This window comes from Anthonomus grandis, chromosome 8 (genome assembly GCF_022605725.1).
Source record: "Anthonomus grandis grandis chromosome 8, icAntGran1.3, whole genome shotgun sequence".
Lineage (NCBI taxonomy): Eukaryota > Metazoa > Arthropoda > Insecta > Coleoptera > Curculionidae > Anthonomus > Anthonomus grandis.
Window position 1 is genome coordinate 15639163 of NC_065553.1, and position 17911 is coordinate 15657073.

The 17911-nt window shown below is 30.7% G+C and overlaps 1 protein-coding gene across 2 annotated transcripts in view; it reads left to right on the top strand.

The window, feature by feature from the left end:
• The first annotated feature begins 271 nt into the window (after positions 1-271).
• The window catches only part of LOC126739903 (uncharacterized), a 29189-nt gene continuing 11549 nt past the window's right edge, over positions 272-17911 (top strand). Inside the window, exons 1-14 of one of the 2 annotated variants that reach the window (XM_050445729.1) lie at positions 272-408; positions 689-1049; positions 5457-5634; positions 6032-6407; positions 6462-6732; positions 10507-10672; positions 10726-10905; positions 12840-13002; positions 14804-14979; positions 15036-15229; positions 16573-16695; positions 17002-17114; positions 17179-17302; positions 17389-17601. In XM_050445729.1, coding sequence (XP_050301686.1) covers positions 719-1049; positions 5457-5634; positions 6032-6407; positions 6462-6732; positions 10507-10672; positions 10726-10905; positions 12840-13002; positions 14804-14979; positions 15036-15229; positions 16573-16695; positions 17002-17114; positions 17179-17302; positions 17389-17601 — 2608 coding nt within the window. In that variant the 5' untranslated portion in view covers positions 272-408; positions 689-718. Of the gene's footprint in view, positions 409-431; positions 1050-5456; positions 5635-6031; positions 6408-6461; positions 6733-10506; positions 10673-10725; positions 10906-12839; positions 13003-14803; positions 14980-15035; positions 15230-16572; positions 16696-17001; positions 17115-17178; positions 17303-17388; positions 17602-17911 lie in introns of those variants that run through there. The other variant, XM_050445728.1, reaches the window with a different exon arrangement.

Sequence of the window (17911 nt, forward strand, 5' to 3'; positions counted from 1 at the left end):
CACCGTGGATTCGCCCTTGGCCCCAGCTACCTTAATAAAATAAAGCAAGTACCAAAGGGAACCCAATGCTGAATCTTAATGTATATCACAATTATTTAAAAATAAGTTTTGAACTAATATTATTAAAAAACATAATTCTAAAGTTATCACCATGCATATCAGCCACATTTGGCTTCACATAGCGAACAATGACATAGAGGGAGCCTTAGCATATTTCATCTTGTCAAAGAACAGCTAGTGACTGTCAAAACATTGTTGACGTTTGACGTTTCCCTTTCTCGGATTTTACATTTTTATTTTTATTATTGATTCATAACAATCTGACTTTCATTATTGCAAAATGAGTAACTTTTTATAAGAAAAATACGTTTTTTCTTTGTTATCTAATCACTTAAATCAATAACAAGTGTAAGTTTCAAAACATAGTAATAAAACTTTTAATTTTTGATTGATCATTTAGTTTAAAAACACAAATTTGTCCTAAATATTCATTATAAGCTACATTAATATTTCATTCATTGATGTAAGTAAAATAATATTGTCCTTGGACCTTCAATAAACCAGCTTTACATCCATACAACAGCAAGTTGAATTGAATGCTGCATACTCAGCAGATTCAGAATGTTCTTTGTTTAAAAACTACACTTGTTGCAGTTATTAAGTAAACAATAATTACGTTTGGTATTAGTCATGCAGGACGAATGATAATTAATTTGCGATGGATCGACCAGTACCCGCGCCGAGGGAAGGCAAGAGGCCTGTCCCAACACCTCGCAGAAATATACCTAAAAGTAATCAGAACCAGAGTGAAATTTGTGAAATAAGTAATCAAGCTGCTAGTGTTGATTCTGTGGATCTCCCAGTTCCAGTTGACAGCATAAACAAAGTTGTTACTGAGGAAAATGTACAGAAGAAAGTTGAAATCAGTGTGGATCATGTAGATAACTCTTGTATGCAACAAGGAAAAATTATGGAAGAAAAAGACCAGTTTAGTACCTTTTCGAGAAGGGTCACAAACAAAGTTACAAATGCATCAAAGCAGATTGCTGGTAAGTAAATCTACATATGTGTTTACATTCTGGCAATCCTTTCTTATCTTATTTATCGAATTGATTGTTCTTATTGAGGTATTACAATTTCTATCAAGCAAAGTTTTTTACTATTATACTATTATACCTCCATCACTGTTAAGGTGCAATAAACAATCACCAAAAATTTGCATAAATATTTATAAAATAACATGCAAGCTTAGAACATTGAAAGGCTTTCAATGTTCATAAATATTTATAAAATAACATGCAAGCTTAGAACATTGAAAGCCTTTCAATGTTCTAAGCATGCAAGTATACTGGGAACTGGATTTTTGTAGACATACCTACATTCCAAAAATAAATTAATTCCATCAATTTATTTTTAGTGTAGCAGAGGTATTTAACATAGTGGCAGTTTCATTTCTTTTTATTAAAATTTAGTGTTGCTGGGTTGTTCTACAAATGTTTAAGTTGTTTGATGGTTTTATTAAATACTTTGAGATGTACATAATATTATATGTAGTTCTTCTAGGTATATGTGTTCTCGTCCAAATTAGTATTATCATGTGTGCTAAAAAACATGGATGACTGGTGACCTGCTCACTGGCCAGGTCTTCAGGACATTATTGTGTATACAGTGAGGGACAAAAGTATTGGCACATATTGATTTTTATTAAAATTCGTATCTGTCTTCTTAAGCTACTAGACCTATTACATTTAAATATTTTCTAATTTAAAGTGTATACCCAAGAGCATTCGTTTCTTAATATTTAATACAAATTTAATAAATAAAGGCTTTACAAAAGAACCCATATCAAAATTCTATCAAAAATCCCATGGACAAAAGTATTGGCACACATGTTTACAAAGTGTTTAAAAATAGGTGCCTTGTATGTGAGAATTTTGAAGCAGTTTTTTTACATTCTTTAACAGAATATTTATATGAAGTAAAATATTTCTTTAGGTTTAGTGCTTATTTTAAGTGCATACATTGCAAATATGGTGCCAGAGTAGCTTGAAATAAACCATTTATTAATAAGGTTACCCATCAAGATAATATATTTTGGAACAAAGTAATATTCTCTGATGAAAGTAAATTCAACATTTTTCTAATAACATTATGGCTAATAAAGAATAATCTAGTCATGGAATTCTTAAATTTACACAAATTCAAAATCAATTAAGTAATAAATAAATTACTAAATAAACACTAATTAACAACATCAAAACATCTGAAATATAACTTTACTGTACCTTTTATTGGTTTATAGTATCAGTCATTGACACAAGAGAACCATTTAATATTAATTTTTATTTGTCCTAGGAAAAAATAATTAAAAATATAATAATATATTGTATACTTGTGTAATAAAACTGTTCACTAATAATGAGTACAATTATGAATTAATCTAGATTATCATTTTCAAAGTTGTACAGGATATTTACCCCTATTAAAAAAAAACACTTGGAATTGACCTTAGAATCCAAAGATGTAATATTAAATAGGTGGTTTTATTTAACAAACATTTATGTTGCAAGTCTTTTGTTTTTCATGTAATTGTTTTTTTATTAATATTTTAAAATTCTCTGAACGAAAATACATCAATGGGCTATTTTGAATTTCTTAAAAAATGTATGTTCTCTCCAAAGTAGGATCAAGATTAATTCCTACAAAACTGAACATGCCTCTAAAATATCAGTTAAGTTTGATTAAGAGGTACATATTGCCTATTGTCTTCTTGAGGGAGCACACCTACCCCTTAATTATACAACTGTAGTGTTGCGGATCAGTTTTAATGTTCAATACTAGAGTAACTCATTAATTTTGGTTTATTTTCTTGATTTTTAATACTAAGCAAATGATTTATATCTATAATAAATCATTGATAGTGTTAAACAATGCAGAAGTTGAGTGTGATGTCTATCAAGATTTTTATACCAATAATTAAACATGAGATCCTGTTTTTTCTCTCACTCCACCTCAAAAAGTCCATTTTATTTGATATTTGAAATAAATTAACTTAAAACTTTTCTACAGCTCAATATTTTAATGACATCCTTTATAAGTTCCTCCAGAAATTCTTTATCTGTGTTATAATATTAATATTTTCATGTCTTCACACACTAAATTCATCTATGAGACTAACCCCGAGGGAAAAAATAGAATCCTATGATGCTCCAATTAAGATTTCATATAGGACTGATTCATGTTCGTTTACACTTATTTTTACACCTTCTATTTTCCGCCAATATAAAGAAATGTGATTTGAGGACTTCCTTTAATTTGAGGCCGAAATAATTTTTCCTGTATATTTGGGATTAATTGCAAAAGTCGTTCAAAAAAAATGCTATGACTACACAACATTACAACACACATCTTAACGAAGAAAACCTTTGATAAAAACACTCAGGGTGGATAATGACTGCATTCTCTTAAAAAATTGGCACTACTTTTACTATTTTCAGAGCATTTCAAAAAAAAGTTATTTAATAATAACCATATTAATCATATTTTTACCAATATACTTTAGTCTAAATCCTAGTTTTTAAACGTTGTTTAACGGCAGTCTAGCTTTTAATGCCATATTTATCAAATAAAACAATAAACATACACGGTAAGTTGGATATTTTTCATGAAATAAATGACAAACTTGCTTAAGAAGATGGCACACAGGAAATGTTTCTCGGCTTTTGGTGGAAAATGACAAACAGAACTTAGTTTACTAAACTATTTGAAAATTTTCCTTATAAAGTAAGTTAATTAAAATGTGCAATCGTTCGAAATACTGAAAGATTGACTAGTACAGACGCTTGATAAGCTCATCATAAGTTTGTGAATTTACATGATGAGCATTGAAATATTTAATAATTTGTTAAATTTTGTTATTCACTGCTTAAAGAAGCAAAGTATCTGAATGATCATAATCTATTCTAATTCATGTGAGACTCAATGACAAAGGTTTCATTTTTTGCAATAGGAATTAAAGCGAGAAGTTAGATAAAACGACCTACAAGCTTTTTTTTTGGTTAAACCTATTAAGCAGTGCCAAAGCACTTTTTTGATACCTTCAGAAGGTACTTGATATATTTGATTGAGTGCTGTTTTACCAGAACAATACATCATGTCAAAAATCAATGAAAATGATGGTCAAATAGAGGGAATTGACCTTTCAATTGCTCAAGCATATAAAGATTTTTATGCTAATAATTAAACATGAGATTTCCTTTAGCACAAAAATGATTTTGTGTTTTTGTAGCCTGTCCTGTCCCAAAAAATCCATTTCAGCCATATCAGTGTTCATGTTATTTCAAATAAATTATTCTAAATATTTGCTACAGCTCAATATATTGATGACATTCTTTATCATTATTTATCAATAAAATGAGGGCGATCTACTGACTTATATTTGTATTAATTATCAGTAAGTCTTTGCTATTTTAGATTTACTATAACCTGATTTGTATTATTTTCAAAGTGAATTAAAGTTTTTTAAAAATATAAATGGCTTAGGAAGGGTGAGTAATTCAATTGCAGTTTTGTAAATCAAAGGGTTATTGGATTATAAAATAGTTAGTTATTCCAAAAGTATATAATGTTTTTTTTTGTATAATTTGGGACTTAATTCTTGATCTAATCTTAATTAAACCCTATTTTCTATATTGTTTAATATTAAATTTCAGTATACAACAAACACAAAGTTAAAAAACATGCTTATTTTAATAAGGTACAAAAAAATATATGAATCAACTCTTTAATCACTCTAATTCGCTTCATTTAACGATACGCACCAGATGCTCGGAGGATATCATGAAACCAATTCATGAGTAATAAAATGAATGTATGTTCTTCCTTGTTAAACGTTGAGCCAGTCATTGACACATATATTTAACTATTTTATTTTTGTATACTTGATATGTTTTATGTGTGCATTTTGTATAAATATAGTAAAATTTTCTAAAAGGCAAATTTTTGCTTAGTCATTTATATAATTGAATTATATAAAAATGTATTACTCTAGATTATGTTAAAATAAAATAATTAACAGTTATTGACACCATGATTAATCTGGAATTTCATAAAATATCAATATTTATTTAATTTATACTATTGTTTGTACTCATTGAAAAAGTCTCTTAGTTGTTTTGTGGTTTAAGTGCAAAAAAAAGTTTTTAAATTTTAATGTGTCCCCCCTATCATATAATAAGGCTAATCGTATTATAAACATCAAAATCGTGTGTTGTGTGTACTTCAATGTGCAAGTTCAATGATCTAATTTGTTTAATAAGTCCATAGTTTCTGGCAGCCATATACTTCTTTTGAATTTTGCCTTAGTCTAAATTAGTTCAAAATTCCTACTTTTTCGTTTTACAGTTTAATGTATTTGTTTAAGATAATGTTTCATTACTGATAAAAATATGTTTTAGGTGATTTGGGCCAGTTAGTAAATGACAGAAAAAAAGCAGTAATAGAAGGTACGAGACAAAGTGTAAGACGGCTAACCAGACGTTTTAGTTCAGCCTCTCAGGAGCAGAGAAAACTTCAAAAGGAAGAGAAAAATATTCAAGATTATGAAGGAACCATTGAGATGTTCAATAACATCAGGTAAGATGGTTTACAGGTAACCGCATTGATTGCAAGTACCCAAGTGCCCTTTGGCTTAAGATAATATAAATTTATTAATTCATCGTTTCATACACAATTCTATTTTTTTTGTAAGGTAATGCTGATTGAGTCCAATTTTAATATGGAAGAAAGTATGATCACTGTTTTAATAATAGTTAATTTATGTTGCCATATTATTAGCAAATAGAACACCATAATTATTATTATTGATTATGATTCAAATACGACGTTGCGTGCATGATTCATTTAAAAAAAATAGAAGTTTTGTTATCCTATGCAGTTATATATTACAGTTCCTTCAAAATAATTAATTATTCTGCTATATCCGTCCTGATTTTTTAACATGCTTATTTTTAAAAATATTTTTACTGTTTAGGTTTGATTCGCCCTTAAACAGAGCGGACAGTATTTACAGCAACGTAGAAAACGATGAATTTGAATCTTGTTATTCGTCTAATGAATCCTTAAATCTGCCTCCACCAAAACATCCTCCACCTCCGTTACCAGTGGAAGAAAGTGTATATGATGCCCCATCAAGTTCTTCCCCAGTGACTTCTAGTAATAATTCCAGTAATTCGGGAAAGGCTTCCAAGAAAACTGATGAATATGAAAACGTTTTCCCGTCGAATCCATATAATAGTGATTCTGAAAGTTGTATTGATAGCACTGAAAGAAAACTAGAAAATACAATGGACCAGACTAGATCCGCCTCATGGGCCTTTTATGACAGTGTTATCTTACCTGATAAAGAAGTAAATTTATTATGTCCTTTTTTTAAAAATAATTTTTAATGCGATACTTTTCAGGATCACATCTATGGCCAAGTTGGGCCTAAAGTTAAAACTACAAGTTCAAATTCATCTCAAGATAATAAGAAAGACGTCACAGAGGTTTTAAGTCCGGAAAAAGTGCCGGATGTAAGGGAAGAAAAAGCGGAATCAATCGTTTCGACGCCCCAATCTTTTTATGAAAATCACGAAATCGAAACGCAACTTAGGGAGAGAACTTTGGAAAATTCTAAACATAAAACGAGGCCTACAAAAAGTGTTATTATGCAGTTTGATCCTTTAAGCCGAGGTAAGTTTAATATATTTTTCACTTCAAGGAAGTTGTAATTATGTTTTACTGGATTGAAATATAGAAAATAATTAAAATATCTAGACTGGGCTGAAATTTATATAATAGAACTTACATTTTTGAAAAAATGGTTTTTGCTTTAATCATCATATTTCCTCTTGTTTTTTAAATTAATAAATTATCATAATACTTCAAAGTACAGGATAATAAGTTTATTCAAGCATAAAAACAAAAATAAAATAAAATAAGAAGGTAATGAATACATAAAATCCCCCAAAAGGTTACTCTTGCTTGTGGAAGATTTGGCATAAGCTAAGAAATTAAAAAAAATATAAAATAAATCAATGAGAAATAATAAAAAAAGAAAGTACCTACAGCTAAAAGATTTACAATCAATAGACCGCGAAAATATGAGGCGTTGCCGATAGTAAGGGCGAATTCTACATTGGGCCAATTTTTTTTTAATACCTAATATATTTTAAATTGCATTTTCTACCTTATAAAACCGTCAAAATGGTGAGTTCGCCCTTGTTTCACCTTCTAAATAAACGCAATATCAAATAACTGGGTTTCAATTTCACGATAGCACGAGAGAGAGATGTTTTGTTCATCTGATTTTTTTGATTATAAAAAAATATTAATGAAACCTTCTAGTAGTGAAAGTAGTAGTGAACTTCCCGATAATAATGCTGTGTCGGGTTATTCGCGAAAGAGACTCGTCAGAACGAATGATTGGCAGAAAATTGCTTGTAAAGTAAATCGAAATTCGAGGACTGCTTATGTTTCAAGAAATACCAAAAGGGAAGTTGTTGCCTGCAAGCTTGGACCTCCGTGTAACTGTGGATGTTTTAAAAAAGTAGGCGAAGAGCAGGTAACCAATATTTTCGAGTCCTTTTGGCAAATAGCAAACTACGAGCTCCAGAATGGTTGCTTATCAAAGTTATTATCCTCCAATGATGTAAAAAGGTCCTACGTAAGGGAGCGTCCAAGCCGTACCTTGAGACGCATTCAATATAATATGACTGTTAATCACGTTGCCCTCAGTTTGTCGTACTGCTTTTTATAACATTCATGGAATCTCGGAAAAGTAAAGGATCCTGTCAGTACCTACGGCACGAGTCATTATAGTCGTGCTAAAAGTCCTCACCGAAAATATTTACCCTGGGTACATCGCGGTAAATGAGCACTATTATCGCGATACATTTAATAGGTATATTGGTTTTGAGCCCCCAAAAAGTGACACATGTAATAATTGCGATGAGGTAGATATAAAACTAAAAAATAGTCAAGTAAACGATTCGGAAAGTGTTACTCAAATGAACAGCCTTCAACTACAGAAGGAGGTACACCTGGTTCGTGCAAAAACTGCTCATTCTCGTAATAATTGCCTTTGATCTGCAGCAAGCCTTGCCAACCCCAAAACTTGACTACGAAAGGAAGCTATGAACGTATAACTTCTGCATCTACAATATCAAAACCGGTTCTTCTACCATGTATCTTTGGGATGAAAGTACAGGGAGGCGTGAATCATGTGAGATTGCCAGCTGCTTGTAAGATTACTTGTCTAAAGTTGATGCTAACATTAAAACAGTTTTTATGTTCAGTGATAACTGTTTTGGGCAAAACAAAAATGTATATGTTGTTCTAGCAAATCTGTACTTTATACAGAAATGAAACACTATTTTATGTTTTATGATACCTGGGCACTCATAACATTCAATAAGCTAATGATTGAAAAATGCCGCCGAAAAAGACAGTTTTCCGTTGCCCAACTTACGGCAGGATATGATTTTAAATTTCTCCGATCTTCAAAAGAAAATAACCAAAGTGCAGATGGCTGGGGCTAAGTTTAAAGATGGAAAGATCTTTGAATTTATAGAAAACTTCAACCAAGGTTTTTACGTCATACTGATTACAATTTGGATGTCAAAACAGCAATTAAACTACAGAAAGGGAAGTACTAAATTATGATCCTAATCATTTTAATTTGGCCAGTGAAGCATTGACGAGACTTTACAGTACCCCTATTAAAAATACCAGCTCCCAAATTAAAGGATAGTCAAGACTTATTACCGTATGTACCTCTACCTTGGAGTCGGTACTTTACAAAACTCATAGACACTCAAGAAGCAGCCTCTAATAAAAATGCTGAAAATGAAGACGTTTTGGACGATAACCAAATAGAACACAACTACTGAACTTGACTAATTATTTTTGCTTCTTTACTCCATTTTTTCTTATGTTAGTTTTAAGACCATAGGTTACCACTGATTGGTTTTATATACGTAAGTTAATTGCACTTTGTAGGAATAAAAGGTTTTTTTCTTTTAAATAACGTAAGTTCAGTTTAAAGCAGCTTTTAGATTTATTCTTGAACTCTTTTAGTGAATCTGACGTTACTTACACTTTACATTTTATTAATCATAATTTTTGTCCTGTAAGTAACCAGATACTGTAAAAATATAGATTTAAAAAAATTATAATAAAAAATTGAACTACTATTTGAACAACTATGCTATGTTAGCTATGCTTAGTAAATGATAAGTATAAAATTAAAATGTTGCCAACCTTTTGATGAATTCGCCCTCCGTAATTTTTTTCAAAACTCAATTTCTCAAAATTCGCTTTTGCCGAGTTCGCCCTTACTATCCGTAACACCTCATATGTGTATTTATCAAAACCACTCATAATACATTTAAAAATATTTAAACTAGTTACAATTAGAAAAATGTATTGCGACAAAAACTGACAAATTGATTACTTGCGTTTTATTCTTCTTTCTCTTTATTTTAAGCTGCTTAATTTAAAGCTTTATTTAGAAGTTTTACATGTATATATTGTCTAAATTGGGTTCAATGAGAATATTACGTTAAAATTGTTATGTTTAAATGTCATATTTAGGTTTTTGGAGTAATATCTTCTCATTCTCTGAAAGAAATATTAATGAATTAATTTTTTATATCTATAAAATTTCGAGAATAATCAAATATCCATTTTTTAAGTTTTGCCTTTAATAAATAAATTGAATTTATTGTTAGGAAAACTGGGTGAAGTGAACTTTTGGGCTTATATACATGTAATAACGTTGCCTTAATGTAGTTTTAACTTTTGGTAAGCAGCCAGTCAACTTTTTAATTCGTCTCGCATATGTATGGGCTAAGGTTAATGTATCATATGTTTTTAAACTGCCTTAATATTAGGTTTCGAAAATATATTTGCCTTAAATCTATAACTTCACATTCTTTAAAAATAGTCAGGAGAATAATGGCGATTTTTACCTAGAATTATTCTTTTTAATGAATACATTTCCGTGACTAACTAATTTATGTGTTATTCAATAATGCACTTTAAATTGACCTGTTATAGTTCCTATTAGAAATTTTGCGTTGAGTAATCGTTTCATTGTTTTGAAAAAATCCAAAATTTTAGGTACCAAGAATTATGATTTAGTGGTGATATAAAGGTTATCAGAAAAAATCGAAAAATAAAAGAAACATGCTTTTATAGAAATGAAAAATGTTGAACAAAATTCCTTTAAAAACAGCCTTCTAACTCTGGTTCCTAGGGTTTTTATGGAAAATAGCTTTACAATAAATAATATATTTTTTTTAATCCAACTGTATTTACTTATAGTCTATATCACTAAGAACCTCATTGAAACTTAACAGTCAAAGATTTAGCAATTCACACTATAATTCTGTGTTATTAACATAAATCAAGGGAGATTTTTGAGACAACATTTTAAAAACAGAAAAACCTACAAATACATTACAGAATCCAGCGTGACCCAGTTCTCGGACATGAACCTCTTGGAAGAAATCCTACAAAAAGACCTCTATGGCAATATTTCGGAAGCTTATACTTTTGATGACGGCGAGTGGTCCATTAGTAACGAGTCAGAGGGGGATGATTTCTTAAATCCACCCACACCACCGGCAAGGTTAGTCAAGCAAAAAACTGTTATAAATACGTTTTATAATACATCTTATGCAGGTTTGACTCTTTACCCGAAGAAGACGGACCTGAAAATGAAACGACAGTTGAGGCTTCTTCGGCTGTTAAAGTGAGAGAAAAAACTAAGGAAAGCGAGAAAAAAATTAAAATTAAAAAACCGGAAGCTCCAAGGCAAAGCAACTCAAATTGGTTTATTGATTCCCATGTGGCACCTTCTAGGTAAGTAAGGATCAAGTTAAAACTGTAGAATACAATAATAATTATTTGGTTTTATTTATTACGTACTAGCGTTTTAAAAAAAATCATTATAATGAAAAACAAAGAAAAGAAATTATATTTTAAAGAAAAATATATCATTTATATATGTTTATAACGGCATTGCTCCTACTGTCGTCATTTATTAGCAATGGATATTACAAATTAGGACATTCACATAAAAAAGGACAATATAGTCAAGTACTGTTAATACTTGAAGGGAAGTTATATTTTTTGGCTTTTCAAGTAAATTACTGTGTATATTACTTAAATTTGCAAGGCCTATTCTAAAGTTGATATTGTCGGTAATTTTTATATGAATCATTACAACACAATGTCCATCGGTTAAGATATCCTGGTCGCTCTTGATCCAAAATTTTAACATCGTCAAAATTAGGTTTAGTACCCTTCGTATAGTCGCTCTTAGTGTTAAATGCAGAGAAAACGAACCTCTATAACAGTGTATTTTTCCCTCTTTGAATCATACCTTCGTTACGCCCTTCCTTTTTGGGGTGTTTGTAGGGGGCCAAGCACTTAAGTAGACCTTCATCTGCATTTGGTGAACATATAAAATCTAATAACCATCATTTCAGTCCAAAGTCTAATTCTAAAATTCTCCAACAGGCTACCTCTAAAAACTATAACCGACTAGATTTTCTTGAGGACATTTATATCACCAATGAGCTCATAAAAAATCCCTCTTGTTTAAATATACAAGTGAACCTTAACAGACCTTACGTTCCATTACATAGAAGACTCCACAAATAAAATTTTATATAAGCATTGGCAACTTTCTAATTTAAAAGTTCGCTTTTACATCCTTAAGGGATAACAACTTCCTTATCCGAACAAAAATTCACTGTTGTAGTCTAATTTGTACCACCAATTTATAACCAACTCGCACTACCGCACATCATTTACGATAATGACATCTAGACCGATCTGTCGCTACTACCACTCTGATAGGTTCGCATAATATAAATATTAATTTTAAAGTAAAGTTAACTGTAGGCTAACCTAATTTGACATAGTATTTCCCGCCATCTATCACAATAAATGTACAAAACACAAAGGAGACCAACGTTCTCCCCTTTTTAAATACTGTTCGTCCCGTTTAGTGTTCTGTATAGTCTTAAGTGTGTCTAAATGTTAGGTATAATTGTAATAATATCAAATGTGTTCCCACTATGGTAAATTTCTGGGCTTAACTGACAAGTGAGTACATTCCATTCGTTCACCTTTGACTATAGTGTCTTTTACGCATTTAACACCGAACTCATTTCAGTTAGCACTGATGATGGCTCATACGCCGAGAGCGCTCTGCTAAGCTTTTAAAATAAAATTGCTCTGAATACATCTCGTTTGATTGATTTGTAAAGTTGATGTTGTTCCAGCGAAAATTCCGATGGTTTGCCCTTAATTTGGGTCATCTTCAGGGCTGGATTTTCATAAAAACATTACAATTCATAAGATCAAACTGTAATGTCATGTCTATAAATATATATATTTATTTGGTTATATTGAGCATTAAGATTTCGAATAGCTAGGGTGTAAAATCATGTTTTACACTTTTTAATACTAACTCAAAATTGTGCCATGCTAAAGCAGTTTTTGTGTTTTTGCTCGCTTTTTTTCTTGGTCATATTTATGCTGCCTAAATCTATTATACTTAACCAAATATATCTTACCTTAATATATATTACTTAACCTCTGTTTTCTATGGCCAATATACGTTTACTACACACGAACATGGGATTAAGTATATGAAACCAGATTGGTCCAGAATCAGAGTTATAACCTTGAGCTTGGAGAATAAATTAAATACTTCTCTACTACAATGCTTTTTATCTGCGGGTGTATTACTGTAGCATTATTGATTAAAATTTGGCTTTTTTTAGGCCGACACTGCAACGAAAAACCAGCTGGTTAAAGCAAGTAACGAAAAACGTGCTAGATAAGGCACCACCAGTGTTCAAAGGGCATAGGACTTCGGATAATCTTATCGACCGTCCTATTTTGGGTGGTAATAAGTTCGTGAACAAAAAGGGAATGCTTTATAAAGTAAGTAGTATTGAATTTTTATTTACTATAAATAGAAAATGTATAACCTGGCCAGGTTTTATTATAAATAAACTGTATTCATATACCCACAGACCACACTGAAATGTCATGATACATATATGCAATATTTATTACATTTGAGTTTCAATGGTTCCCAGCCAATTAAAGTTGAAAATCTTTTTTCTTGATTTTCAAAGAAGGTAACTTTTTAATATATTGACTTAAATACTACGTTATTAGTTCATAAAAATTAGCTTATTTGTAAATTTTATAAATTAATAAGATAATAATAATAACAATTTGTAGAACCCTATCTACCAATTGTTTCTGAAATTTCTTGAAAACCAATACAAACTCGATATATAAAAATAGTTCAGTGATAAAATTCTATAAATTAAATCAATCAGGGCCTTAAGAAAAATTGTGATAATGATTTCCTTCTAATTTTAAAGTAAAAAAATTATATAAAAACAATATAATTATTCAAAAGCTTAAGCAGACAATTTATTCTCTTCGCATACTATAAACATTTCATTCAATAAAAAAATTATTAAGTGGGATTAGTAAATTAAAATGTCTAAATTCTATCCAATATCCAGTGGAGTATCTCAGGACTCCGTCCGTCTCTGGCTCTCGCCCTTTTTTGTTCCTGGCTTACGATTTATCTTCAGAACTTAAATATTGGGGGTCAATGTTTGCAGACGATACAACAATATACACAGCTCTCTTAACTTCTCATCAACAATTGCAAACCGATCTGGACATTATTTGGAAGTGGTGCAGTAAAAAAATGATTACTGCCTCTTAACCCTTCTAAGTGTGTAGTGTTACATTTAGGAAAACAAAATCCGCAGCTACCCTGCCAAAAAAATAACATTGAACTTAAAAAAGTCGAATCTTATTGTGATCTCGGAATAATAGTAACTATGAATCTCTCTTGGTGGAAATTCTATGTTGCATTTACTACAAAGATATTTTTGTAAAAATCCCATTTGACAATTTTATGAAGTTGTATACGTTTCTTCGGCCTATTATTTAATATGGAGGTATGGTGCGCGGAATTGGTGCGCGATAAAAATTTACTTGAATCGTTGCAGCGACACGCTACACGACTAACGTATGATTTGCATATTCCAACATCTACCTACAGTGAGGACTTTCAAATGATAAATTATTAACTTTGGAAAAACGAAAACTTCGTGGTCGTTTGATTTTTACTTCCAGAGTCCTTTATAATTATTTGGGCTGTGATCTAAACAAATTATTTGAAAAAAATCGGGATGAGGCGGTCACACTTTAACATTAAAAAAAAAACAGAATTATAAAACATAAACAGGTCAAATATTTTTGCCAAATAAAGTTTCGCGATGTTTGGAATTCGCTAGCCGTAGATGTTGTAATTGCTCGTTCTGTAAATCATTTTAAAAATGTTTAACATGACCACGAACATGTTTAATGTTTAAATTTGGAAACTGACATTTCACTATTAAAAAAATTATTGTAATGCCTACTTTAGTTTATAGCTCTTTATACAAACTCTAAATTCTTGGCTTTTATCAAATAAAATAATTTAAAAAAAACGTTACGTGTAACGTCAGCGTGCTTCGGCCGCTTGATGAAAACGAGCAATATTACGAAAGGTGTACGACTGTATTGGAGGTTTCATGTACCGCTTCGAATTTACTTTGCACTTGCTGAATCAACATCAACGAAATAACACACATACTAACCTCAAAATGACGACGAAAAGTTTTTAAATAATTCTACTGCTGTTAATACTATTTTTTTTTTGTAACAATAGGTACAAGGTGGCCCAGTTGAAGATCTATTTGGCGAATACAGCGGTCGTTGGTGCGTTCTCGAAAACGCCGATTTATTTTGCTACTCAGACAATACCTGTATGCACCTTAGAGAACATTTTCCAGCATCCAGTGTTCTTAGTATTCAATTATTACAAGACGCCAAGTACAAATATCGGTAAGGGATATTTCGTTATTGGTAGCAAACAGCTTTTTTACACTCCCTATTCTTAGCTATGATAATGACGATTTGCACTGCTTCGAATTAAACATCACGGGAAAAAGTCGTGGAGGCCACATTTATGGATCTCGTAGTATAAGTGAGAGGAGGATATGGTTACAATTTTTAGCGGAAATGTTAACTCAACGGTTTAAATCGAGACTTACGACCAATTTTATTAGGATGGGATGGGCCTATATTAGGACTGGTAAGATTTTGTTAATGTACCAGATTAGAAATAAAACTAAATAAGCTAAAGGTTTTATATTACAGTCCCTTGCTATATTACAACTTAACATGAAATAGTAACTTACATGAAAGGAAAATCTTTTTACATGAAAATATATTTGTGCTTAAAAATCAGTATTTTGTATATGAAAATCAGCAGAATACCGCGAGACATACTGCTTATATAATTTTAAATTTTCGTTTCGATATCTAGGTTAGTCTCATTTAGTATATTAACTCTTGCTTGGTTGTAGGGGCTTTCATTGTAACTTCAAAAACTCAGACCGTTTTCGATGGGATTCATATCGGGCGAATATTTAGCTAAAAAATTAGTATATCGTCTATACTAATTTTTTAGCTAAATATTGTAGTTCTTGGTGCATGAGTGTATGGCGCGCCAGCATACATACAAATTGGCTTTTTCCGTTTATTGAACCATCTGGGTTTCCAAAAGTTTCTGGTATTTTTCGGCATGCATTGATGATGTTATCCCAGATGGTGATGATGCATTTATTGCAATATGGTAAACATACATATAATTTTCTTAAAATAATTTTGATAAACACAAAATATCGATAAACACAAAGCATAGTTACAAGAGAACGTGGAAAATAAACACCTACCATGTATCTATCCTTATGATCAAAGTTTTAGCCACTATACTAGAATGCTAATGAACAAAACTTTAAAAAATAAACTTAACTAATCCTAAAAAATAAACTAAAACCAGGATGATTACACTTGGAGATCATAGATGTCAAAATTTAGAGGTATTCTTTTTATCTAAAAGGGAATATACTTCATTCCTAGTGATTTCAGTTGTTAAGAAGATTTGAATTGCCTTTTTAAAATTAAAAATTGAAGTTTTAACGATATGAACAATTTTTTAATAAACATTAGCGCGTTAATAATCAAAGCATCTTTGTCCAATTTCCTTTTTAACCAGTGGCTTTAACCCTGCATTTTGTCTATATCGAGTATTCTCGTGATTCCTTAAAAATGTGTTTAGCCTTTGTTTTAAAAAATAACAAAATAAAAACCCAGAATTGAATTTGAAAATTAATAGTTTATTCTTCTAAATAGTAATTTATTTTTTGAAGGATTTGTTTTGTATATGTTAAGTATTTTGCAAATATTACAGAGACAACAGTGAAAAATCTTTGACCAATTATATTCACTGGCAAGAAATATAATTTTTTTATTAAAAACTGAGGTGTGGGCCAAAAAAAAGTCAAAAGGGCGACCAAAAACTTACTTGCGGCAATTTACTAGCGGAACTTTAGAGGTAGTTTTCTATTAATATATTTTTTTCAATATTTCCAGGTGTGAGTGGTAAATGGGCAGGTGCCTGGCTAATCCTAACTAGCAGGGAGCTTCACTATGCTATTGATGGTCATTCAGTAAAAACCATGGATTTGCGAAAAGCTCGTTGCATAGTTTTGCAAGGTAATTTAAAATTTGTTGATTTTATTAAATTGCTTAAAGAATAATGAGTTTAATATGAAAATTACTGTACGAAATTAACACATTATTATGATTTTTCATAGAGTAATTATGGAAGTTTGTCGTAAATTTAACTAATTCCCTAAATCTAAAAATGGTGCTAAATCACTTAAAATTATGTATTTAGATGCCAAAGTAAGACTACACATTCATTTATGAATAAAAAATCTGTTTCAAGAATTAGGCAAAAATTATGTCACCTTTAGTTATTGCTGGCAATATCGAAAATAACATATTTTTTTAATTCAGCATATCAAGAATCTGACAATAATCCAAGAACAAACGATAAGGGACCTAATTTACTGGTCGACTGTCCCGATATGGCCATATATCTTAGGATGTGGACTTCTAGGGAGACCAAGGTTAGTCCACTACTGTTTTCCCTATTCTTGCATATGCATATAACTATTTTTAACAATTTTGTAGGTTTGGTGTCACATAGTTAAATTAGAAGCTCACAATAACGGGGCCAATATAGACCAGCAGCAATTGACCAAGAACGATATTCCTGTAATTGTCGAAAAGTGCATTAATTTTATTTATGCGCATGGTAAGGTAATTGTTTAATGGGTGTGGATGTGTGTTTTGATTTTTCAGATTTAAGGAATATATTCTAATATATTTATACAATTTCAGGTAGTATGTCTGAAGGCATTTATAGAAAAGCAGGACAAAGCTCCGCCATTTCCGATTTACTGTCCAAATTTAGGAAAGACGCTTTTGCCGTTCAACTGACGAAAAATAATTACAGTGAATACGAAGTGGGCACAGCTCTAAAGAGGTTTTTTAGAGAGTTACCAGAACCGTTATTTGGTTGTGATCATAGGCAGTATTTATATGAAGTTGCCAGTAAGTTTGTTATTTTACATTAAAAAAATGATTTTAAAATACTTTTAGAAATAAGCCAGATAAGGGGCTGTTTCCCGGACGTGTTCAGAAACGATGAGATTTTTTTTATTATGAATGCGGTTATGAGAAAAGACTGGCAATTACTTTTAAGTTCCGTATTGTACGGCAAGAAAGCGTAATTAATAATTAAATAATAATTTTTTTATTTTTTTGAATATTAATATATTAACCTATACTTTTTATAATACTCTTAGAAAGTCTAGAAAATGCTATATAATCTTGGTTTAAGGTTTATTGGTGTACTACTCAG